Source organism: Barbatula barbatula, assembly GCF_947034865.1.
Source record: "Barbatula barbatula genome assembly, chromosome: 14".
Lineage (NCBI taxonomy): Eukaryota > Metazoa > Chordata > Actinopteri > Cypriniformes > Nemacheilidae > Barbatula > Barbatula barbatula.
The window spans coordinates 5446669-5469865 of NC_136777.1; the positions used below are offsets into that span (position 1 = coordinate 5446669).

At 38.0% G+C, this 23197-nt stretch overlaps 1 protein-coding gene across 2 annotated transcripts; it reads right to left on the reverse strand.

Moving 5' to 3' along the window:
• Positions 1 to 115: 115 nt before the first annotated feature.
• Positions 116 to 21851, reverse strand: psme4a (proteasome activator subunit 4a). Of its 2 annotated transcripts, XM_079473619.1 has the most exons (48): positions 21372 to 21843; positions 20131 to 20271; positions 19825 to 19935; positions 19544 to 19600; positions 18829 to 18873; positions 17826 to 17975; positions 17474 to 17537; positions 17292 to 17366; positions 17013 to 17135; positions 16773 to 16865; positions 15107 to 15372; positions 14746 to 14932; positions 14199 to 14288; positions 14051 to 14115; positions 13811 to 13961; positions 13565 to 13663; positions 13414 to 13483; positions 13261 to 13328; positions 12868 to 13083; positions 11521 to 11678; positions 10996 to 11091; positions 10308 to 10363; positions 10164 to 10220; positions 9999 to 10054; positions 9804 to 9902; positions 9644 to 9706; positions 9473 to 9568; positions 9236 to 9367; positions 8938 to 9147; positions 8718 to 8854; positions 8524 to 8577; positions 8313 to 8442; positions 7908 to 8016; positions 7529 to 7682; positions 7300 to 7369; positions 6681 to 6806; positions 6388 to 6540; positions 6219 to 6323; positions 6036 to 6127; positions 5815 to 5946; positions 5517 to 5725; positions 5355 to 5440; positions 5153 to 5281; positions 4826 to 4981; positions 2147 to 2309; positions 1786 to 1919; positions 1252 to 1386; positions 116 to 1060 (listed from the first exon to the last, which is right to left on the reverse strand). In XM_079473619.1, the coding sequence occupies exons 1-47, from the start codon at positions 21620 to 21622 to the stop codon at positions 1252 to 1254; spliced, it is 5619 nt and encodes a 1872-aa protein (XP_079329745.1). In that variant the 5' UTR covers positions 21623 to 21843; the 3' UTR covers positions 116 to 1060. The 2 variants fall into 2 exon arrangements, with proteins under 2 accessions (XP_079329745.1, XP_079329746.1); XM_079473620.1 differs by lacking the exon at positions 19544 to 19600 and having other exon boundaries at positions 21372 to 21851.
• Positions 21852 to 23197: the final 1346 nt, after the last annotated feature.

Sequence of the window (23197 nt, forward strand, 5' to 3'; positions counted from 1 at the left end):
AAGATTGTTAAACGCCACAAAACAACAATGAACATGTACTTAAAACATACAAAAAACTTAAGTCATTTAAAACCCAAACACATAAAAGACAAATAAAAATGAAAAGACAAACAGTCTCTGTAAATTAAACACACTTTATTACAAATCTCATAGCTTTGCATTTATCTTTCAAGTATTTGTAAAAGGGACACAAAGAAAAAAAAACACTTGATAATAAATTATTCAAACATTGCCTTGCCATCTCGGTTGTTAAACATATTTCTTCTGTGATCAAAACATTTTTTCCCAGGAAATGGGAACTACCTCAGCAACTACAACAACTTCAATCAAATAAATTAACAAATAATAAAATATATTTGCAAACATTACGTACAGAAAAAAATTGAAATACAGTAGTATGAAGGAAAATAGACCATAGGGTTTAAAAGCCAGTTTTATGTATTATCCATTATGACAATATTGTCTATAGCCTATACTGCTGAAAATGCAAGAGATCTATGCGAGAGATCTGTATGAGATGGGAAAAAAACTGCATTCGTATACCTTAATGAGTAAAGAAAAAAGCTCTTCAAATGGATTATATTTCTACCTCATATGTAACGTATACAAACATTACATGTGTGTATACTTGAAAATAATTACTGCTAAAACTATAACAGTACTAGTACAATAATAATATACAAAGCAGTGCAGAAAACTGCTTTATATTGGACAATCCATACTTAACAGTGATTCTCTTCTGCAGAAAACAGAAATCCATGCTGTTGTGCAAACACACAAGCAAAAAACGTACAAGTACATAATGCAAGTCAGTGGTACCTGCAAAAGGCTCCCCTTAAATATTAAGTGTACCACAATAAACAAAAAATCAATTAAAGGCTCTAGTTATCATATAACTAGATGACTGCAGCTACTGCTACACGAATGCAGCTTTACTTCCTCTCTCTCCTCCAAAATGTCTCCCAGACATTCAGTAAACAAAAAAACCCACCCGAAAATCCAAGCACTTAAATGAGCTCAGCCTTCCATTAAGACCAATACACAGGAGAGTGGCATCATTCTGCAAAAGAGAATAGATTTTTATTAGTAATCTGTACACCTGTGAACTGTGCTGTTCCTAAAAAACATTTATTGTCAGCGTGCACTACGACAAGCGCCGTAATTTTTTTTATATTGTAAGAAATCCGCATATGCAGGCAGTAGACAGCAAAGTGACGTTTTTGGAACAAACCCTGTGTGGATATAACAAACCTAAGCGTAGTAACAGGGGGACACCAGCAGATCTGTGAGGACCAGCAGCTGGTCATCTGTGAATTTCTGCTTGTGTTCCTGCCAGTTATCATGATGAGTGCGACGGAAATCAGACAGGGTTTTCTTAACTGTCATCTGCAAAAATAGATAAGACATCTTGAAGACATTCTGGAAGACATTCATCTCCCACCAAAAAACTCCTCCATCGCCATGTACTATATCTGTACCTCAATCTGCTATTGAGGTACAGACTATTCTTACTAGAGACAATTTTTGCCCAAATCTGTCTAAATTATCTCTGTCATGTTACTGAATGCTTCACAACAAAAATAAATTACTTTTCTGTGACCCCCTGCAACTCATTCATTGGTCTATTCATTTCCAAACAAGTTTATCAATCATGCTATTTTCAAATAATCAGCATTTAAAGAAATTGTATCAGCGAAAGTTTCTTCATTGGCCTCTTATACAGATTATATAACTGCACCGCACCGGTCCTCCACACAAAGAACATAAATAAGAGAGAGATCTGACCTCTATGGGCTGTGTGTCATTGAGGTGGTCACTCAAATCTATTAGAATCTGGGGCATCCAGGTGGGCACATCATACGGGCTGGATAGGATGCAGGCACTCAAACCTAACACACCTGCATGGCGATGTACCAGATCTACAAACAACAAAAGATCTGGTTGAACTCATACACAGTGGGGTCCAAAACCATAAGACTACATTGAAATGATCTGAATTAAGTACAATGCAATGTTAAGGGAAAGTTCACTCAAAAGTGAAGATTCTTTCATCATTTATTCACACTCATATCATATTAAACCTGTTAAACTTTCTATAGCAGAACAAAAATGATGATATTTGTATTAATTATTTTGGGTGTGTTACCGGCAGAAGGAATGGTGCCCACCACCGAACACAGTTCTTTTCTCTTGCGCTTGGGCAGGCGAGTCTTGCTCAGGGACTCAAAGTGTGCCTGGAGAGGTTCATCAATGCGTAGAAAATTACACTGCAGGAATCCACTTAGAGTGGTGGCAGCCAGCTCTCTCACCTAAACCCACAAACAAAGAGAGATGAGTACAGCATATACAAAACCTCCAGAGAGAGGCCAAAGGGTCAAACAGTTCCCTTTTCAGTTACCCAAAAGGTAGGGGTGCAGAGTTGGTGCAGACAGTCTTTAGTGTTATGCCGGGTCCTCACCAAAACATTTTTTTATCTTTTAAAAATTTCAAACTGTGAGACACCACAAACATGAGAACAAAAATTCGATGTGTGGTTCGCCGTGATATGAAAGACAGAACACTACACACAAACAGACTTTCAAACAAAGTCCTGACGTGAACACAAGTTCAACACAACTCGCAAATTCTCTCGAGACTTCAGAAATAGTTTTTTATTATTTCACTGCATGTTTATAACATATGGATTCAATATAAACAACTGTGTACATATAACCTTTTATGTGATTCTAGAAATATTATTTATAATTGAGAAATCGCTCAAGCAGTGTCGTCTTAAACATTTAAGGTGGCATAGCAATAGATATAATTTTAATGCAACTTTCAAATATTGTTGTATTTATGTCTTCACAGTAATTAGAAAATAATATGAATACTGTTCTGTGCAAAATATTTGTTGACACCTGAAGGAGTCCACTGGCTTCACTAGACTAGTATGTTTTCTGTTCTACCTTAAAAGCGGCAGCACATTCGGACTCCTACCGCTGGAGTCCGTTTTTTTTTACAATTGAAATGATTCGCCATTATTTTTGTAATGCTTTAGACAGAAAATATAAAGATAAAAGAAAAGGGTTTGGAAGGGATGCAGTCTTGACTACTATCGTTATGCCTCGGTCCGCTGGTTTTCTGATTGGATATCGCTTTGTTCCACGTGACAATCAACAGAGTTCTTGTGCGTTTGCATTTCTAATTGTAAATATTCAACATGTTTTGCTATCCAATGTTCTTCCGATCAGGTCAATTCACTCTTAATACACATCACACCCCAGGAAAATCTGAAAAGATAATCTGTAGAGCCGTTTAAGATTATCAAGACTTTACCAAGGATTTTCGGAAGGGTAAAAATCGTCCCGATTATTTATATTTACATTTAGTCATTTAGCAGACGCTTTTATCCAAAGCGACTTACAAAGAGTTCGGGGAGCAATAAGCGAAATGTGATTATCTTTTGGTGAGGGCCAGGCATGAGTACACAAAAGTTTAGGAGATTTATGTAATTTAGCAGAACGGTGCAATCTGTATCACAACAATATTGCAAATATAAAAACTAGTTCTGTGGAGAGTATGAAAACAAAGAAAATGCTCATTCACGATGCTTAAAATAACATACTACAAACAACAACTATAAAATAATTATAATGTGATATTAAAAAAATGATATTCATTAAATAAATAAAAGTACAAAACACTGACAACCAATCAAAATCCATATGAATTTAAAGGGCTCATGCATTTCAGAAACTGCCACACATAATTTTAGACGAAACAATAGTTTTGTCTGCTGTTGTGGATGCTTATATAGATTAAGTCCTTTAATATAGTAAAAAGTCCGTAAATTTGACTTGTTTTGAGCTGAAGTATCAAGCTCTTCTTTGGAGGGATATAGACAAGTAGGACGCATGCGCCTGGTTTGAAGTTAACTTCCTGTCTGTGTTTGATTTAAATATAACAATTTATTTTATATAAAATCTATATTAATTCTAAAAACTGCACTGTATATTGTATACCAATTGTGTTAAATTAAATAAAAACTACTAAACAGTTATTGATTCTTTGCAGAGGTCTCCTGGAAGTTAGGTTTCGGCCACATAACAGTTGTTTTTATTGTTGCTGTTAAAACCGTCTACAGGCGCAGATTCAGTTTCTGTTCATTATCTACAATACAATAACTGCTGTGTTGCAGTGTGACAATCTTTCTGCTCTGATCCTTAACCCGACCACATAGACACTGTGATGTTCCTATTGGTTGATATTGATCACATGACGTCTTCATTACGTCAACATAATAGATAATGATTCCATGCATTACTTTCATTTAATAGGTCATATTAAAACCTGCCGTTTTATTTTACTCATATCCCCATTTTTTGGCCTCATCTCTTTGTTTCCTGTCTTTCCCTCTCTGGAAATCTGAACCTCTATCACCATGGAAACAGAATACTGCTGCAGCTGGGAGTTGCTATGGTAACATGAGAGGGATAGAAGGATGGAGAGCGAGCATAAAGGACAACAAGACAGTGCTGTATCACTGAAAAGTGAGTATGGAGAGAGAAAGTGCGGCTTATGTAATCTTTTTTGACACATTTAACCTTCGAAGTTACACGTGTGGACATCCAAGTCAATTAAGGTTAGACTTTCCCTTCTAAACGTGGTTCTTACTTGTCATGGTCATGGGTCATGGGTTTGTTCTGTGGACTGTGGGGGAAGCAATGCTAAGTGCAAATAACCAATAATAACCAAACAACAAACCACATTTAAATTTAAATACAGAAGTGTGTGTGCGCATATCAGGTGTATATCTGTCATTGTGTGTGTGTACTGAAAGAACCTCTAGCTGCTCGTCCTCCAGCAGACGCAGCACAAACGATCTTACGTCACTCATGGCCTTGGCATCGCTAAGAAAAGTGAAGAGATTGTAGAACACCATGATCTGCAGGTAAGTGAGAACGGTGTATCGAGCATGCCACGAGCTGCTCCTGGATATCTGCAACACACAGCGAAACCTGCTGGTCAGATCACATCCTTAAAATCTTTATTCACGTGAGACATGACTCATATGAGTTCAGACCCTTCTTTCCACAACGTGTCCACTTGTGATCAGATAACATGAGACCAGTTTAAAATTGGTTCGGTGTGAGATTGTGTATGTTTGCACCTCTTCAAGCAAACTGAGGACTTGCGGGATCTGTTCTGAGTACAGCAGCCCCTGCGACATAAGAAACAGACAGGTCTTTGCATCTGTCTTCATCTCGTCATAACTGTCATCATTCTCCACGGGAGCAATCTTTAGAAAGAGAGAGGACAGAGGTGAGATAAGACAGGCAAAACAAGCAAAATCTTTCAAAAACGTGGCTCACTTTGAAGAGAAGAGGAAGGAGACGCAGCTGTTCTGGGACTACAGAAGAGAAGGAACGTCCAGCGCTGGTCATCAGCCACTTCAAAACTAAACAGAAAATTTGTATAAATGACTCGCATGCGCATTATGCATGCATGCACATGAGATAAACCATGATACACACCTGTTTTGAGTAGGTTGATGGCTTGTGTCCTCTCGTCTTGGTCCCCCTCACCGTTCTCCTCCATCACGTGGTTCTGGATCTCTTCATCTCCCTCTGTCAGAGGCTTGAGTCGAGCAAGCACACGCTCTGTGAACTCTCCGATGCGAGGGGACGTGGTGGGCCGAGTGTGTGGCAGGTTCACGTCGAGCATGAAGATGTAGGTGAGCACACTGAGAGGAACAAGAGAAAGAACAGATGGATCAGAAGAGAAGGCGGGTATGATGTTTTTGTAAAATGAACAGCAAGTTTACACACATACCTGCCGATGCGTTCACGTACGTTCTTGTAGACATGAGTGAGTTTGGGCTCCAAGTACTGCAGTAACCTATGAAGCAGTTCCGGGACCCTCCATTGCTGCTGAGCAAGAGCTCCCTGCAGGACATACAGACGACTGACACGAGAGAGATAGAAATGCATTAAATTCTGATGCCCTAATGAAACTAAATCCCAGAAATGTTGAAGTGTGTGGTGATGTCATACCAGGCATCCACAGATGAGCCTCCTTCTCCTTTGACAGGTGATTCCATCAGCATCTCAAACAGCCAGTGAAGCTTTCGTGGGTCTCGGCTCTCCTGTAGAACACAAGGAATCATACATTTGTCAATATATAAAAGACGTGAACAAATATTCAAGATTTGGGAGCCAATGAGCATGTTTCCTTACGCAGGCAGTGGCAATGCAGGTGCCCCAGTCATAATACGTCTCTATGGTGATATTGGAGAGGGCCGTACGGAGAAGTGGACAGAGCAGAGCCCACAGTTTTTCCACCTGTTACACATATACAGCGTTATGGAGGGTTTCACAGTGTACAAGTATGTGTGTGTGTCTTTACCTTGCTGTAGCTCCAGTGTTTGGAGCCCCTGATTAGTCCAGAAATAATCTCAGCTACACAGCGCTGGGTGCTCTCATGGGAATCTCCAACCAGACGCTCCATATGAGGCTTGAGAAGTGGCAGGAAAGCATCATCAAAGTTCCGGAAAAGACCCTTTCACAATATCAGACATTTTTTGTGAGATTTCAAATATGATATTTTCTTAAAAAAACGGTATATTGCAAGACAAACCTACATTACAAAATGTTCAAGGAATGTAGTGTTGCTGCACGCGCAATATTAAAGATTCATACCTTGAAGAGGCTAAATCGACGCGGGCTGAATTTATCGTTGCCCTTCCTGTCCTCCATAGACAAATACTGGATGAACTGATCTATGAACCGCACATCTGCGAAGTGATCGTATATGATCCGTTCACTCTGCAAAACAAAAAATAAGCATACAAAAAATTGGATGAGGAGGTTAGAAGGTCCTGAGAGATATTGGAGGAACAGTGTTTAGGTTTAGTTGTTAAAAGAATAATCCACCCAAAAAAGATGGTCCCAATAGACTTCCATAGTGAACTCTTCCTTTAATAGGTTTTAATTAGGGCTGTCAAACTATTTATCGCATTCAAAATAAAAGTCTGTGTTTACATAATATATATCTGTGTACTCTGCATATTAATTTTGTATTTATAAACACAAACACACATGTATATATATATATATATTCAAGAAAAATGTGGACGTATTTATTTATACTTATAATTAAAGTTATATATAAAGTCTATTTTATTTTTCTTAAATAAATGCATATGTGTTTATAAATAAAAAACGTATATGCAGTACACAGACATATATTATGCAAACACATACGTTTATTCTGGATGCGATTAATTGTTTGACAGTCCCAGTTTTAACATTTGCAAACCTCATTCATCTCTTCTCTTGTTTTGCTTTGTCTGGGCTGTTCTTCAGAAGGGGCATAAACCAGCAGTTTCCTACAAGAGAATTTTTTTTATATTAGAATATATATTTTTTTTATTAATTACAGAAATGTTTTTAAAAATAATTAAAACATTTTGTACAATTGGCCTACAAGCTTTAAAAAAATGTTTTAGCTGGTGAACTATTTCTTGACATGGCATGGGCAACTATACCGTGGCCATGGGGAATAACCCCAGTGTGTTTTCTCAATAAAGCAACATTCATTCCATTCCTGCTGGGAACGTGGCAACCTGCTGCTGTCATACAGCAACCACTGGTTATCAGTCCTGTCTCCAGCCCACAGACTGCCAAGGGTTTTACCATCACCTAGACAAGAAGAGGAAGCATTTTAGTAGTTATTTACGAATACAAACCCTAATGCAATAGTAAACAGTCTTTACATTCTAGATTTATGCAGACGTTTTCATCCAAAGCAATTTTGGATGAAATGCACTTGGTCAGTATGTGTGTTCCCTGAGATTAAACCCATGACCTGTGCGTTGCTAAATCAACACTTAACCTTTTTGACTGTATGTTTCTTAGTTAACTTACTTGACCGTAGCGAGGATTTAAGCTCCGTTATGTCGTATGGATTTACTGCCACTTTCTTGTTGGGTGTCTTCAGCTGTTTCAGAATTCCGCCAACTGTAGTTATTGCAACCTGACCGATAAAAAGACCCGACAGAAATGAAGTGCATGTGACTACTGTATGTGCAGCTTTCCCTTTTATTCTTAAAGGAACAGTACACCCAAAAATTTAAATTCCCATACACTTCGGTTGTATGAAAACAAAAACAATACAAGTGAATGGGTTCCGTTGATGTTCGGTTACCAACATTCTTCTAAATATCGGCTTTTGTGTTTTGCAAAGATGATGAAATGATGTAAGAATCTTTCATTTTAGGTGAACTATCCCTTTAAATATAATACTGTCAGACCTCACATTTGACCACTTACATTGCGAACTAAGATCGAGTCGTGGTTGAGGCTCTTGATGAAGAAGTGTACAGCAGAGGACGGCAGAGGGTGGTCTTCTCGCAGCATCAGAGCGAGGAAGCCGATGGTTATCTGCTCAAACTTCCAAGGCCTAAAACACAAACAAGAGTCATGTATATATCAGCTGTACATTCACAACACACACACACGTTATACACACGTGTGGACATACATGTTTCTGTTGTAGAGACAATCCAAAAGATCCGCCACAAGCTTTTCATATTTTCTGTCAAGACGAAAAAAAATTACAATTATCTTTCTTGAATTAGGTAAAATGTCTTTATAAAAAAATAAAAGCTTAAAGTTCTTTATATCGTCCAGTCAGCACAATAAAAGCATTAGGTGTTTCTTTGTGCATGTTCTTACTGCTTTGAGTCTTTATTTTTATTAAGCTGTCTCCGTTTTCCTTCCAGTTCATCCTGTTCAAAAGCGCCACCTGGTGTTGGTTCAGGGTTACTCGACTTTAGTAGTTTAAGAGCAACTTCAACACAACTTTCTGGGATCTGAACACAATTTAATGCAGTGTCATAAACCTAAACGTATGTTCTTAAATGTACTCCAATGTTCCTAGAACGGCTGAACTCACAGAAAAGTCAATGCTGATGGTCTCATACTGGCGGTGAATCTTGTCAGCGAGATCATCAAAGAGTCGCACAATTGAAGATTTCTCAAGAGACATGGAAGGGCTCAGGCCAGAACGCACAATGGCGGGCCATGTCAGAGCAATGCAGTCCCAGTACTGCAGGTTAGCCAGACAGATCCCAGAATGACTCCCTATCAGACAGTACAAGGCACCCTGAAGAACCGACCAAAGGAAAAATTATATTTATTGTAAATGTTGTATCATAATAAAATGTATGTATTGCAAACTGTATGACACCTACTTTGAACTGCTGTTGCGTGACGTCAGTGCGGTTTGGGTCAAGGTAATCCAGAACAGTTGGCATTATGTCTCTACAGCAGAAGTTGTAGGTTGCAAAAGCCGTGAACATCACACTTTGAGCTCTGCTTCTCACCTGAGGTGCAAGAGAGGCTTTCAAAGATGTACTGCCTGGGAAGCATTTATAAAGCTGTGGTGTGTGTCTAAATACATTAAGCGTATGTGTACGGTCTCATTTTACCTGACTGTATCTGCTGGTGGACAGTCTGAGCAGGTCATTTATTAAATCCTGATGAACACTTTTGTAGTCACGGCCCTCCACGATCACATTCCTCAGCTAAAATGACATTATTAGATTCTCAAACTGTGAACTGTTTTATTAAAAACTTGTTTAGTTATTGGTAACAGTTACCTCATGTTGCAACATGACCCGGTCTATGAGCAGAGCTCTAATGTGCTGTTTACTTCCATGAAGCTAAAGAGAGAAAGAGAATGAAGAATGAGTCAGCCCCGTTTACCAGAGAAGACAGTAACAGAGAAAGTAAATGTGTGTTGTTCTTAGAGCATCTTACCCTGTTCTCCATGGACTTCTTGACCAGGCTAAAACTCTTCCAGCGGGAGTCAAACTCATGTTTGTGTGTACCTTTAAAGCGAAGGAGGTCACTGATTATCTACAGAATAGAAACACAATGCATTAGTCAAAATTCTATTAAAAACAATACCGAGTACAATAAGAACAACACAAAAAAGTTAACTTGACATTTTACCTTTATAATAGAGAAAAGGGATTTAGTGTCATCTTCTGAGTGCTCTAGTGTGTGATCTGAGGAGATAGAAAATATGACTTTTTAATAGTTACATTTTTACAAATAGAATCACATAGTATAGGATGCTTTATACAGACTATAGGACTTCAGCGAGAAGACACCTACGCAGTAAAGGTCTGATTGTCTTTAAGATTTCTTCTCTGTAGTTCTCTTTAGATAGATCTGCCGAAAAATCCATTATTAATGGCTCATTATAAAACAATGTAGCTTCACATAGAAACTTCACACGAGGAGGAAGGGTTCTCTTACCATAATCTACTCCAGTATACAAATTCGTCTCGAACAACTGAACAATACTGTTAATCCTGTAATAAACCATTACATAGTTTAAATCACATTTCCAATATTTTAAACAACCTACAATGTCTAAGACAACAAACAAAAAAGACTTCTGTTTTGCATTCTTGTCTGATTTAACACAGATATTCCTATTACAAATTCTATTATCATCATCAAATTTTGTATTAAAAATGTTAATATTTTTGGTAATCTTAATACTTTTTATCTACTCAGTTTGCTTTAATGACAGCATGCGCTCAACATACACAATGATCCAAAACACCAATGTTAAAAAATTAAACGTATTGGCAGGTTTAAATAATAAAAACATTTTTGAACGACAAAAAAGGCTGCTGGTACAATATTAAAATAAAATGTTATTCATCTATTTCTGGGCAGCTTGTTTCCATGACCATAAAGCCACAGCAGGTGCTGTAAACTAGTGATTGCACAAAAATATATTATGTTAATTGATTTATTATTTACATTTACAAATTTTGGCAGACGCTTTTATCCAAAGCGACTTACATTGCATTATGCTATACATTTGTCTAAGTATGTGCAATCTCTGGGATCAAACCCAGGACATTGGCGTTGCTAGCGCCATCCTCTAACCACTGAGCCACAGGAAAGCCCAGCACATTTGTAGTTTACTCACAGTTCTGGCACTGGTTCTCCATGCAGTGGAGGCAGAAGGCTGCCTGCTCCCAGAAGACAATGATGAATTATGGTAAGACACTGTAAAACATCATCCCTAAACAGACAATACAAACAATAAACATTTTTACAGTTACTGTTAAATTTGTGAATCAATATTTAAAACCTGAAGCAAGAAAGAAACCAAATATTACAATATTATAACCAGGGTTGCCAGATTTGCGTGAAAACAGTAGCCCAAAACTAGCACGACCAAAACTCAAAAAATGTACGTACTATACCTAAATACATATTTTACAGACCTTGTTATGTATTACACACAATTTCTTCTTTACAATCATTATATAGAAGGGACCATAAACGCAGTCTGAATACATACTGTAATAACTTAATATTACCTTAATAACGACCAATGACGAACAAATAATTTTTCAGCTTTTAACCACAGAATAAAAACTAAGCCGCGGAAACCGTTTAAAAGGAGCCCAATTGTGAATCTGATATCGAACCACAGATCATAACTGACCTGCTGATCTCCTGCACTCCCTGTGTGTGCTTCTGCAGACGCTGGAGTTCAGGCTTTAGCAGCAAATCCAACAGGTAGAAGACAAACTGTTTTTCCTCTGCGCTGGGCACGTGCCACTGGATGTCCAGATTCCTCAGGTCTCCAGGTCGACCCCAATCCTGACAGAGAGAGACCACCAGTAAAATATTAGCCTCGGGTCAATCAGAGTATTTAGTTTGTTCAAATTTATAAACACAATACATCATCGCATTAATCCCTTAATATTTTTACATTATGCGTGTATACGCCCATTGCCAACAAACCACACACATATGACTTAGTTTGCCTTACTGTGTGCAGTTCATGTCCGGCATCTTTTAGCACTGGGACCGCGGCATCTATCAGTTTCAAACGATCTCCAAATCCAGCGTTATATCTACCGTTTATATAACATCCATCACTGAAATGCAGTGAAAAAACAAACACAAAACTCTCACTATCGCAAGAGTAACGAGCTGCAGGCCCACAGCGCAGCCAATCTTGATAAGCGGGTCTTCCTATCACTCGTTGGTTGGCGCATGGGTGGGCTATTTCTTTCGTCTTGCCGTGGGCGTGCTTTCCGGAAGAATTGCCCAATAAAAGGAATAGGGTCCCTGTTACGAAACAGGGATCCAGACTTACAAAAAACTTTCTGAAACAATTTGAAGTGCTGGGGGAATGTATCGAGCACAGAAATACTACGTCATACGTCCAAATAGTTTTTAAACAGGCTGACCATGTTAAGCACCAAAGAAGCCAGCACGTTCAACACTGTAAAGATGTCAGAATGCATGAAATAGCCTGCTACCTGATCTTTAATATGAGAGATCTCATGAGTAGTGATAATAAAACATCTAAACAATATTTCCTGCATATGATTCGGATGTTATCCGCACAAGAAGGTTTCTTGTCTGGACATACCCACAAACCCATCTTTCCAGACAGGCTAATGCTGGCTGATGATACATGGGCAAACAATTTTAATCTCTTGGCATCAACAAGGTTGTATGAATGAAAAGATTTAGGCCCTGTTCATACCCGGTATTAACATTTATCTCTAGAAATTCCATCCCAAGTAGTCAGCTGAAACAAACTGCCATCTATTATTGAGGGGGTCTATGTCTGGATCATTACAAACACTGCATTCCTTTTAAAAGTTTTGTCGACTGATGAGGAAAAGTTTATGTACGATTGTAAATCATGAGGGCATTATTGGGTACTCTATGCATTCTGACAATAAATATCATACCTCATATAAAATTTTATTATGATGCATAAGTCACTGTAAGATTCAATGGCTAAATCAGCCGCCTTATTTTCCTCTCTGACCTTGATTGGCAGGTACTTGTTTGTGTGCTGCTGGAAGCCGCCGGGCACGCTGCAGTACTCTTTGGGGTAGATGATGGAGCTGAAGCGCAGGATGTGATAAAGCAGCTTACAGGCCTGACTGTAGCCCTGCTTACATTTCAAGTGTAAAGTCAACTGCAGTATCTGCACCAGCTGAGATCTGTAAAGTAAGACCTTATCACCATCCACACGGGTCACCTGCAGAGAGCGAGCGAGAGAGAGAGAGAGAGAGAGAGAGAGAGAGAGAGATTAATAAGCAGATTTCAAGATATTTAAAAAAAGATTAATGACCTTTCTAGATTTATTGGTTAAAAAAACTATATATATAAACTCCATAGAAACAGATTTCATGCAGGTTTGTGCTTACGAACTGACCTCAGACAACAGCTGAAGGTTCCACATGAGTTCTTTATCCAGCTCATCCTCATTTAACACCTCTTCATCTAAGAAAACATGACATGTAAAAAAAGAAACTGACACGGCAATGGATCACAGACGCTAACACGCAATCACACAGATGGAACTTACTTGCTGCGATTTGTAGTATGGCATTACAGCAATGAGGCACAAAGAGCTTCAAAGCCTCCGCTGGATGACACTAAAAGGAGTATGGTCATTTGACACTGTTTCGAGAGACTATAAGCTGTGGATTTCTGTGAGTTGAGCTCAGGACACTGACCTTGGCTGCAGCTCGGCACATGTCCGCCACCATCCGCCCGGCCACGTGAGTCTCAAATATGTTTGTAGTGGCAAAGTTGAAGACCTTCTTCATAGCCACCTGTAAAAACATCAACTTACAGTCACTGGACCAGGTGGAGATGTAGATATCATTTTTAAAGACACCATGACAGCAAATAGGATTTTGGAGACATTCTTTGGACCACAGCCTGGGTATGGAAAATGTTTGGACCTGTGTGTGTGTTACCTGGAATATTTCCATAGAGCACTGTGTGAGAATAGTGCTAAATGTGGAGGACAGGCCCAACTCCACCAAACTCTCCAGATGAGTCATTTTCTCGGTCTCCGTCTCTTCCCGGGTCTGTTCCAGTGTACTGCTGTCAATCAGCGCAAAACACCTACACACACATACACAAAAAAAGGAAAAATAAGGAAAAAGAGACACACATGCATACTCATACAAGCGACATCTCCGAGAGCTTTATACCGGTCAATGAACTGAAGAACAAAATCCTCAAACTCGGCAGATGCTGAACCCAGCTCCTTTTCCACCTGCAAAAAGAGAATTAAGGGCATCAGTCTGTTACACACGAATGATGATGCGTAAAACTAAATAGAGAACGTAAAATGCGTACCTGTGTGAGGTCATCTCTGGTCTGTATGGCAGCCGAACAGTCGACCAATGGCACAAGAGTAACAAAGGTTGCTATGAACTGGAATGTTATCTAAAAAATTAAAGAACGCCATATATTTATTTGTTTCTCCAAATACAGTAAATGTGTTTTAAATGGATAGTTCACCCAAAAATGAAGATTCTGTCATAATTTACTGATCCTCATGTGATTCCAAATCTGTATGACTTACTTCAGCAGACCACAAAAAATGATATTTTGAAGAATTTTGTTAACCAAACAATACTGGCACCCATTGACTTCCATTGTATGACACAAAAACACTGAGACATTTCACAAAATATCTTCTTTTGTTTTCCACAGAACTCACATACAGGTTTGAATTACAATTTAGTTAGTAAATATTGACATTTTTCGCTTTACTTACCCCTTTAACTATAAAATATGTTCTGATTGTAAAATATTAACAAATTAACATATGTTAATAAAATGCAGACAGACAAATCATTGTCGCTGGAAACTGCAACATGTCAACCTGTCAAATTCTCACCATGCACTTGCTGAAGTCATTGGGGTCGACCCCAGGCAGAGCCCTCATGAGGAGTGGCAGCATGTGTGTGGGTCCCTCTGGAAACCTCTGGCCCCCGGCCACCAGGCACCGCGCCACACCGATCATACAGCTGAGAGTGGCGGTTAGCTGGTGAGGCTCAGTGAGGGTCTCCATGGCGGGATACGTCCTTCAAACAGAAAGGTCAGTTTATGTCGATGTAATGGATTTTATGAGAAAGTCATTGAGATAATGCTGTGGAAAAAATTATGAAAATTCGCAGATAAGCACACATGTTAAACTATTTACTAAAGTAGTCAAACACATTTTAGTATTTGCTTTGCCTGAACAAACAAGTGCTTACTTCTCTAACACTGGCGGAATGACAAGCTCGGGTCGGAGCAGGGCGAGGTTCTGCAGGGCCTGGGCGGCATCCAGACTGCCGGTTTTGCTGAACATGGCCAGTAGGACGGGCTGCTTCATGCTTTCCACAAAGTCGGTGATGTCTTGCTCGCTGAGGAGGTGGCTCTTGGGAATGGGCGTCAGCCATGTGGGTGTGCGGAAACGTTCTCGATGCAGACGCTTCACCACGCCGGTGGGCAAACGCTGCAACAGCTTCATGAGTTTCATCTGGTCAAAAGAAAATTAATAAGAAAATATTAATGTAAAATGTAACATTTATGTTTTTAACATTTATTTGTACATTTAGTTTACATATGTTTGTGTGATTATATAATTGTTTTACTAATTAGCAATAACAGACGAGTTTAGTCAGTACATCCTGTTAAATGCCTCTTTTAACTAAAGGGTGGGACTTTTATTCTATATTGAGCCTAACGATTTCTCTCATTATCACAGGAAACAGACATTAAAGTGATAGTTCAACCAAAAATTTAAATTCTGACATTTACTCAACCTCTTGTCATTTTAAACACAAAAGAAGATATTTTGAAAACTGTTTTTGACCAAACAGCGATGGCAGCCATTCACTTGCATTGGTTTTGTGTCCATACAATAGAAGTCAATGGCTGCCAGCGCTGTTCGGTTACCAACATTCTTCAAATTATCTTTCGACTAGAAAGAAAGTCACAGAGGTTTGAAAATGACAAGAGGGTGAAGTATCTCTTTAATACACAAACATCTGTAATGTGTCTATAATTGTGAGATTTATTTTTACACAAGAAAATTTTGTTATTGAGCCCTGCAACTTATGATGATTAAAAAGCATGATTTTGTAGTTAAAAGTCATTGTTCTTGTATTGTGCTTCATTTGACCAAACACCATAGCAAGTGTCATATGATCAAAAAGGCCATAATTGGACAAATCGCTGTATGCAATTTCTTTCTGATTGTCTGTTTAACAAATTCATCTCCATAAGCAAATGTGGTTAAGTCGACACATTCCTCTCTTCCATAAGACTTTCTGTACTCTGTGATGCCACCACACACCACACAATTCATTTAATTCAAGGGAAGAACATTTCCGCGGCTTCTAAAAACAAATCAGATGTTCCGTAGTCTGGATGTTTCTCATGAGGGACAGAGGGGCCCAGAAGGGGGACACAAAGTAACTGGAACAATGTGACAACAATAAAAGTGTTTCAAATGATTTAATGTATTTGAAATGGAGATCTAGAGGTCTCCATCAAACAATACACACATGCATCCCTGGAAAGACAAACTGTCCTGTGGTCCATGAGGAAATGTTTCTAGAAAAGAATGGCATGTGTTGTTGATAGCGGTGCCATGTTTCAAATAGACACAGCTGCAGGATAGTGTCTGAGGTTTGAAACACATTCTGGTAGTGATATTTAAGTCTGGAAAGATTATAAAGGGATTCACTTTGTTTGTGAATTTATCAATGACATTTAGGCATTATCTCACATCTTTGTATATACACAAGTGGGTTTGGTTAGCATTTTTTCCATCAACCATGTCTTTGAGTCATTTTATACCATAGAATCATCTTCACCATTATAAAATTGTGTATTTATGATGTGAGTTCTTGAGTTTACTGTTAAATGACTCACCAGCCAGCGGCCATTGTTGGAGGGGTGAAAAAATGAGGCGATACTGTTGAAAAGGCCACTGAGCTGTGTCTGGGTCTGCTTGCTGGGTCCTCCCTAAAATACAAACACATTTAAAAACACACACAGAAAATAAGACTAATAAACACACAGCAGAACATTTTTTATATTTTTAAGATTTTCAATAAATATTAAAAATAAATATAAAATGGCATCACAGAAGGTGATTCATTTTACACTGACCAGCATGGCAGAAATCCAAAGGACCACATGACTGATGTCGTAAGCATTTGTCAGATATCTAGAAACCAGCATCTGACTAGATCCTACAGGAAGATTCAGACTTCTCAGGACCCTTGTGAAGATCTGAACTCAGATAGAAAATATAAGAAACATGGTTCTCCCAAAAAAAAAGTTACAGATATAAATTAAATGACAATTGGTGTCAACGAAGCCACAAGTCTACCATTGAGACCAGGAGTAGCAGGCAGTGCAGTGATGCTTTTATAGGGTGATGGTTACCTTTGGTATATAAGGATCCCAATCAATGTAGCCGATGTTGTCATTTGCCAGCCGTGCAAAAAGACTGACAAGATGCTGGAATGGATAAAATAGAGATATTTAGTAAAAAATTTACCTTATAGATAATATATGCACTTAAATCCACAAGTAACATTGGGGACGAGAAAGGCAGTTATACTCACCACTTCCCAAGTGGGGAGGTTCTGCACAGACACCCACAGGCTTATAAAATCGTCAAACCAAAGTCTGTGAAAACACACCATATATTGATCATTTCTTTCTATATAGCACATATCAAATAGTAAATGTAAAATATGAATTGAAGGACTATTAAGCTAGTATGAAAAGTTTTTTTAAATCTTATATTCAGGACTATTAAATGATTTCATAAAAGAAATCATTAACAAAGTAAACAGATGATTTTTCATTATACTTTGCAAAAACAAAGCAATAATTGGATTGTATTTTTTGGACTGATTTTGAGCGGCAAGGCATAATGAAAGTGTGTCACAGTAACATTCAGGGAGTGCTCACTTGAAGCCCTTATCATGTAGCTCTGGGGGAAGTGTTGTGGGCAGGAAGAGCTCAAAATAGCCCATCGCCTTCAGCATGGTCACGTCAAACGGACACATCAGAGGTCTCCACTCCTCTAGCATCTCCTGCGTGGCAGAATCTGGGAAGTATCTGTGTACAAACACATACACAAAAACTCATAATTTTGCTCCTTATTTCTGACCTAAAATGCTACACACAGATGTGACAATATTACAACTTTGTGAATGAGAGAAATATGAATCTGTACAATTAAAAACAAACATGGCTTGTATCTGAATGTTAACTCCCATTAACTGGATAACAAGTTAATGTGCTTTTTGTAAAAGGATTACAGCCCATCGGTCTAAACCACATCAACACTCCATTCTCAGTCAATTCTGGGTTTCTAAAATTGCATTTGAAGGGAAAACAATGGCATCATACCATTTAAAACATTGTTGTCTCTCTCTCTCTGACACATACATTTTTAAATAGTATTATACTAAGAACATTTCGTATTAAATGGTCTTATCCCAAATACAACACTCAGCCGTTGGCAGATATATTATTGTCCTTACTGACCTCATGTCTAGGTAGGGATAGCACTGATCCTGGGTCACTGCTGTGTAGGAAACTCCCACATGTCAAATAGGATTAAAAGGCTCAGGAGAACATTTGGAGTAACATGTGGGAGGCTATTCTCAACACTTAGTCTATGTTCGAAAATGTTTGTCTAAACATTAGTTTGTAGATATTTGTTTTATTTCTTTTTGGTCAGTTCTTCTCATTATTGTTACTTTACATATAAAAATGTATCACTATTTGGTGCGATTTATTTTTTGTTACAGTGTCGATTTCTAACTTCAAGGTAAATATTTCACTGCTAGCTTTTTTTTCCCACAATCTTTTTATAGCCTGTGACTCTAAAATGACTCATTTGAATTATATTAAATAATTCGATTATATTTCGTAATGCATAAAAAAAACGATAGAATGTACTCACGGCCTGCAGTTCCTGATTAAGGCCTTTAAAATTGCTTCCACTGAGCTGCAAATAAAATACAAAATATAAAGTAACAAACATGAAAATATAACAGCACAACAATTTTTGAAATCGCACACACTAGACTAGTGCTATCAGACCCATTCATGCATTTTGAGATATAGAACCCATCTTAATGGCAACCATTAAGGAAAAAATGATGGACCTATATGGCCAAAAACCCTTAGCATAAGCATAGGAGGCATTCATTTATTAATTCTGCCTTTCAAAGCACATTCACATGCATGAAAGCCATCAAACACATATACAAAAAGTCACACTAAAAACAAATGATAAAAAGACTTTTAGTGTCAGCACAAAACTGCAGATATGTGACACCCAGACAGAGCATGTTTTGAAATAAGCCAAAGGGATCTTAAGGGTTTTAGACAGAGAAATGAATGTGACCCTCACCAGGGTTTCCCTGTTGCAGCCCATGGAGAGTATCAGATGCCCACATGAAGTGCACAGAGAAAACATATGCTACAAACAGACAAATACTCCGGAACAATGCACAATACATGCGTTTTGTTGAATGTTGTGAAAGCAGGTGAACGGCACAAACAACCTTGGTTGTCCAAACGACCATTTAGTGTCACATGCACATTTTTTGTTCATGGTGCACAAACAAAAGACAATGGCGTGCGCCATATTTTAACATAAGATTGGTCCTTACCACCTCTGAGCAAGTTTAACAAGTATGTGCTTAGAGGAAGAACGTGGCCGCAGAGAACTGAACAGGAGAGAAAAACACACTACTGAGCAAATATTTATTTAGTGATGCTCAACATCAATTTAAAAAATATATGTTACGAAAGCTTATGTGTTGTTAATAAGCCTGTTTGATCCTGTAGACATGCAAGAATTTTACATTAAAATATGCTTAAACAACCTCTGCTGAGATGACTACATTTAAAGAGTGTATATACTGTAAAAAAGATTGAAAATGCTACATACCTGGGAAACCAGTTCAGGCCAAGAGACTTTGAGTACAGGATCCTGTCATGTAGCTCATATAAGGGTTGCCATGGTAATTCCAAGTCATCTTGTGAAAGCAGCTCTTTCTTCCTAAAGCCAAACATATCAGGGATTCTTAACAGGTTTGTCTTCTGATTACATTAGACTTCGCAATACCAAATCATAAAAGCACAATGAAATGTATTGAAAAAGCCATACAATATGCAACATTATCCACCATACACAAGCCGAACAGGAAAACAGTGATGACGTCATGAGTAGCGGAGTAAAGGGACTTATTCTTACTTAAGGAGGGTGATGAGGAGACGGGCGAAGCTCTGCATCATGCTGATCTCCAGTTTGGGGATGGTGACCAGCTCGTAAAGCAGTTTGATAAAGAGCACATGGTCCTCTTTGCTGAACTTTCTTCCATATAATCGCAAGTACCTGGGAGAGAATTAAAACTTGATTCAAAAAAGTGTGTCCCCTTTTACAAACATTAGAGTCAAATTGTATTACAAATGCAAATATGTTGGATGATTGTGACAACGTTTCACGAGATGTGAGCTAAAGAAACATGATTTACTTATTTTGAGTAAATCACTTTAATTACAAGATTTAGAGCTGTTAAAACAAAAAGGAAGTTGAAAAGGGAATTGACCCATGGTTGTCCTCAAAGCCAACACCATAGTTTCCGTATACAGGCCGGCAAAGCCAGTGGGTTGCCAAAAGGGGTTTGTTGTGATGTTCTCAGTGATGAAGAAAGCCGTGTCCTAAGCGTAAGGACACACAGACCACTGCCAACACAAACACTGAGGCCATGACATCTCCAAACACGGCAATGGCGTGATATCAGGGTTATAATGAAGAAAGACAATCTGGAGTTATACAGTATGAAAATTTCAACACCTTTCAATTTCATTCAATGCCAGATGAAGGGGACAGATTTTCACGGTGACGTAATACTTCTGACTACATGGCAATCAGTGTCTCATAAAGTGTTCATGTTTGTTTACTGTTGACAGATTCTTGTATTGCGTCTCAAAGAGTCACATGCGGTCTGACATCTGACTGTTTATGCTTGCGATCTTAAAATAGCATTGAATGTGGAGTCATTTTGCAATCACTGACAAATATAGCCCAAAAATAAACAATCACTGCATCTTTAATAACGAACTATTTCTAAAGGCATCGCATTGTTGACTGTACAGTATCTATGTAAAAAATACGCTATCAAAATTAAATGGTATACACCAAACAACAAGGAAAAGCATGACCTTAGATTAAAATCCAAGGTATGATTTTTAAAGTGATCACGTAAAACAGTCATTCAATGTTGCTTGTCTCAAGGATTATAAATAGATCTGCCAAAGGAGATTATCTATTTATTTACATTTGTATTCATTCATTTAAAATACAATGATATTATTAAGAAAGAAATTGTAGCTTGATCTACGACCTTGCAACCAAATGTCAGGCAGACAAAATAATGAAGTCACTATAATAAAAGATAACAAAAGAATATTATGTTTTATAAAAATACTCACGTGGATAGTTTCCTCGTCCAGAATAAAGCACCTGGCCATATCTCTCTGAGTTGAACCACTCGGCCGAGGTTCCCTTTAATCTGTGCCAAACATTCATTGGACTCTTCGTCTAATTTGTCTTTGTACGGCAGAAGTTGGTTGTAAACAATATCTTTTTGAGGAACAAAACCTAATAATTCGGATGCTTCTTTTTTCATTTTACAATCACCCAAATCTGGCTCCTCCGCTGCGATTAGATTAGAGATAGTCATAATAGATTAAAAGTGAGGCAGGTTTATTACAGACTATGAAACTTCAAAATGTCAGCAGAGCAGTGATGTCGCGCACTGTCGTCGCTCGTGTCGTTTCTAAACTCTCTAGGGAAATGGTCGCGGATTTTAAAGTGAGCCGATGTTATGCATCGTATTTCTATACTTGCGCTCCATGTATCAGACCGCTAACTAAACACGCGCACACGCTACAACTCCGCCCCCTCGTGTTAAAAGACGTCATTTCCGCATGACGCAGCACGTCCAGGAACAGGCTATAGGAAAAATAAACCAAAGTTTTTTCCAAACATATTTTATTTGGTCTTTGGGAGAACAGTAGAATTAAGCATAGTCTAAACTTAATTTTATTCTTCTAATGGCAAAATGTTATGTTCACAAATGTAAATGTTCCTGTAAAAAACCCTGTTTTAAGAAAGAAACTGAGCTTTATATTGATTCACTCCGATTTTCTATGAAGCAAAAGCAATTAAAACATTGAAAATTTGTAAATGCTTTAATATTTTCGAGTAAATTAACAATAGCCCCCTAATGTGCAAATCTTTATTATATATATGTTGTATTTCATTGTATACACTGATGTTTGTAAAGAATTATTTTGGTTGTTAATAAAAAATATATACAAAAAATCAATATGAAAAGGCTCAATTCATAATTGTAGTACGTGTACTTTTATCTTAGTAATTTACCATTAAATTAACCAATGTTCCAAAAACCATTTCCCCAAATGCACCAAAACATGCAATATACCAGCCCACCATGTGTTGTGAGCAGTTTATATTGATTTATTTAGGTATTTATTTTGATGAGTGATCTGGGAATGTTCTTAGTCTCTGTGAAGGTGATTGCGCAGATATTTTTAGTGACATGTTTCAAAGTGATTACTCAAGAGATCACTCATTACTCAATAGTCCAGGAGATCTGTAAACAAGGGTCTCAAAAAGCCCCCCAAAAGGTCAGCACGTACATAAGAAGGCATGTAAGCCTGTGACTTGTTTGTACATTTTGATCTTCAATATAAAATCCACCAGATTGGTTTCCATCACAAAGAGTGAGAAAACAGGAATTATGTTTGTAATAAATTAAAGCTGATTTTGTGCTAAAAAGAATGTACCCGTGTAATGTGCCAGAAAATAACTATTTTCAAGCTTTTCTCTTTGGAGGTGCAAGCTTATAATAATTTTATCCTGATATATATATATATATAAAATATATATTTTCCAGTAGAGGCCAGTATTGCACAGATGATCTTCTGGCCTCTGTAACACTCAATAAGTGGTTTCCCTTGACAGTGTTGTGCTGGTCGGGATCGTTGAGTTCATTCATCTGCAACCAGTGATGGTTTTCATTTGTCGTCCTCTGATTTACTGACCTAATGTGCTATTGCTAGTCTGTTATATGTACTACACGTAACTGCAGATAAAACTGTGAAATGTTTCTCTTTTTTAAGAAGTTTGCAGGGCAAAATACGTCATCTAAAAATATGGATTATTTTTCAGTTTTCTTTGTAGATGTCAACAATAATAGCACACAGAAAAAACGTACAGTACAGACCATGAT

Coding starts and splice junctions, on each gene's coding strand:
- psme4a (XM_079473619.1), bottom strand. CDS start 21,622: ATGACTATCTCTAATCTAATCGCAGCGGAGGAGCCAGATTTGGGTGAT. Junction 20,272..21,371: donor TGGACGAGGAAACTATCCAC/GTGAGTATTTTT, acceptor ATTCTCTCCCAG/GTACTTGCGATTATATGGAA. Junction 19,601..19,824: donor GGCCTGAACTGGTTTCCCAG/GTATGTAGCATT, acceptor TCTCCTGTTCAG/TTCTCTGCGGCCACGTTCTT.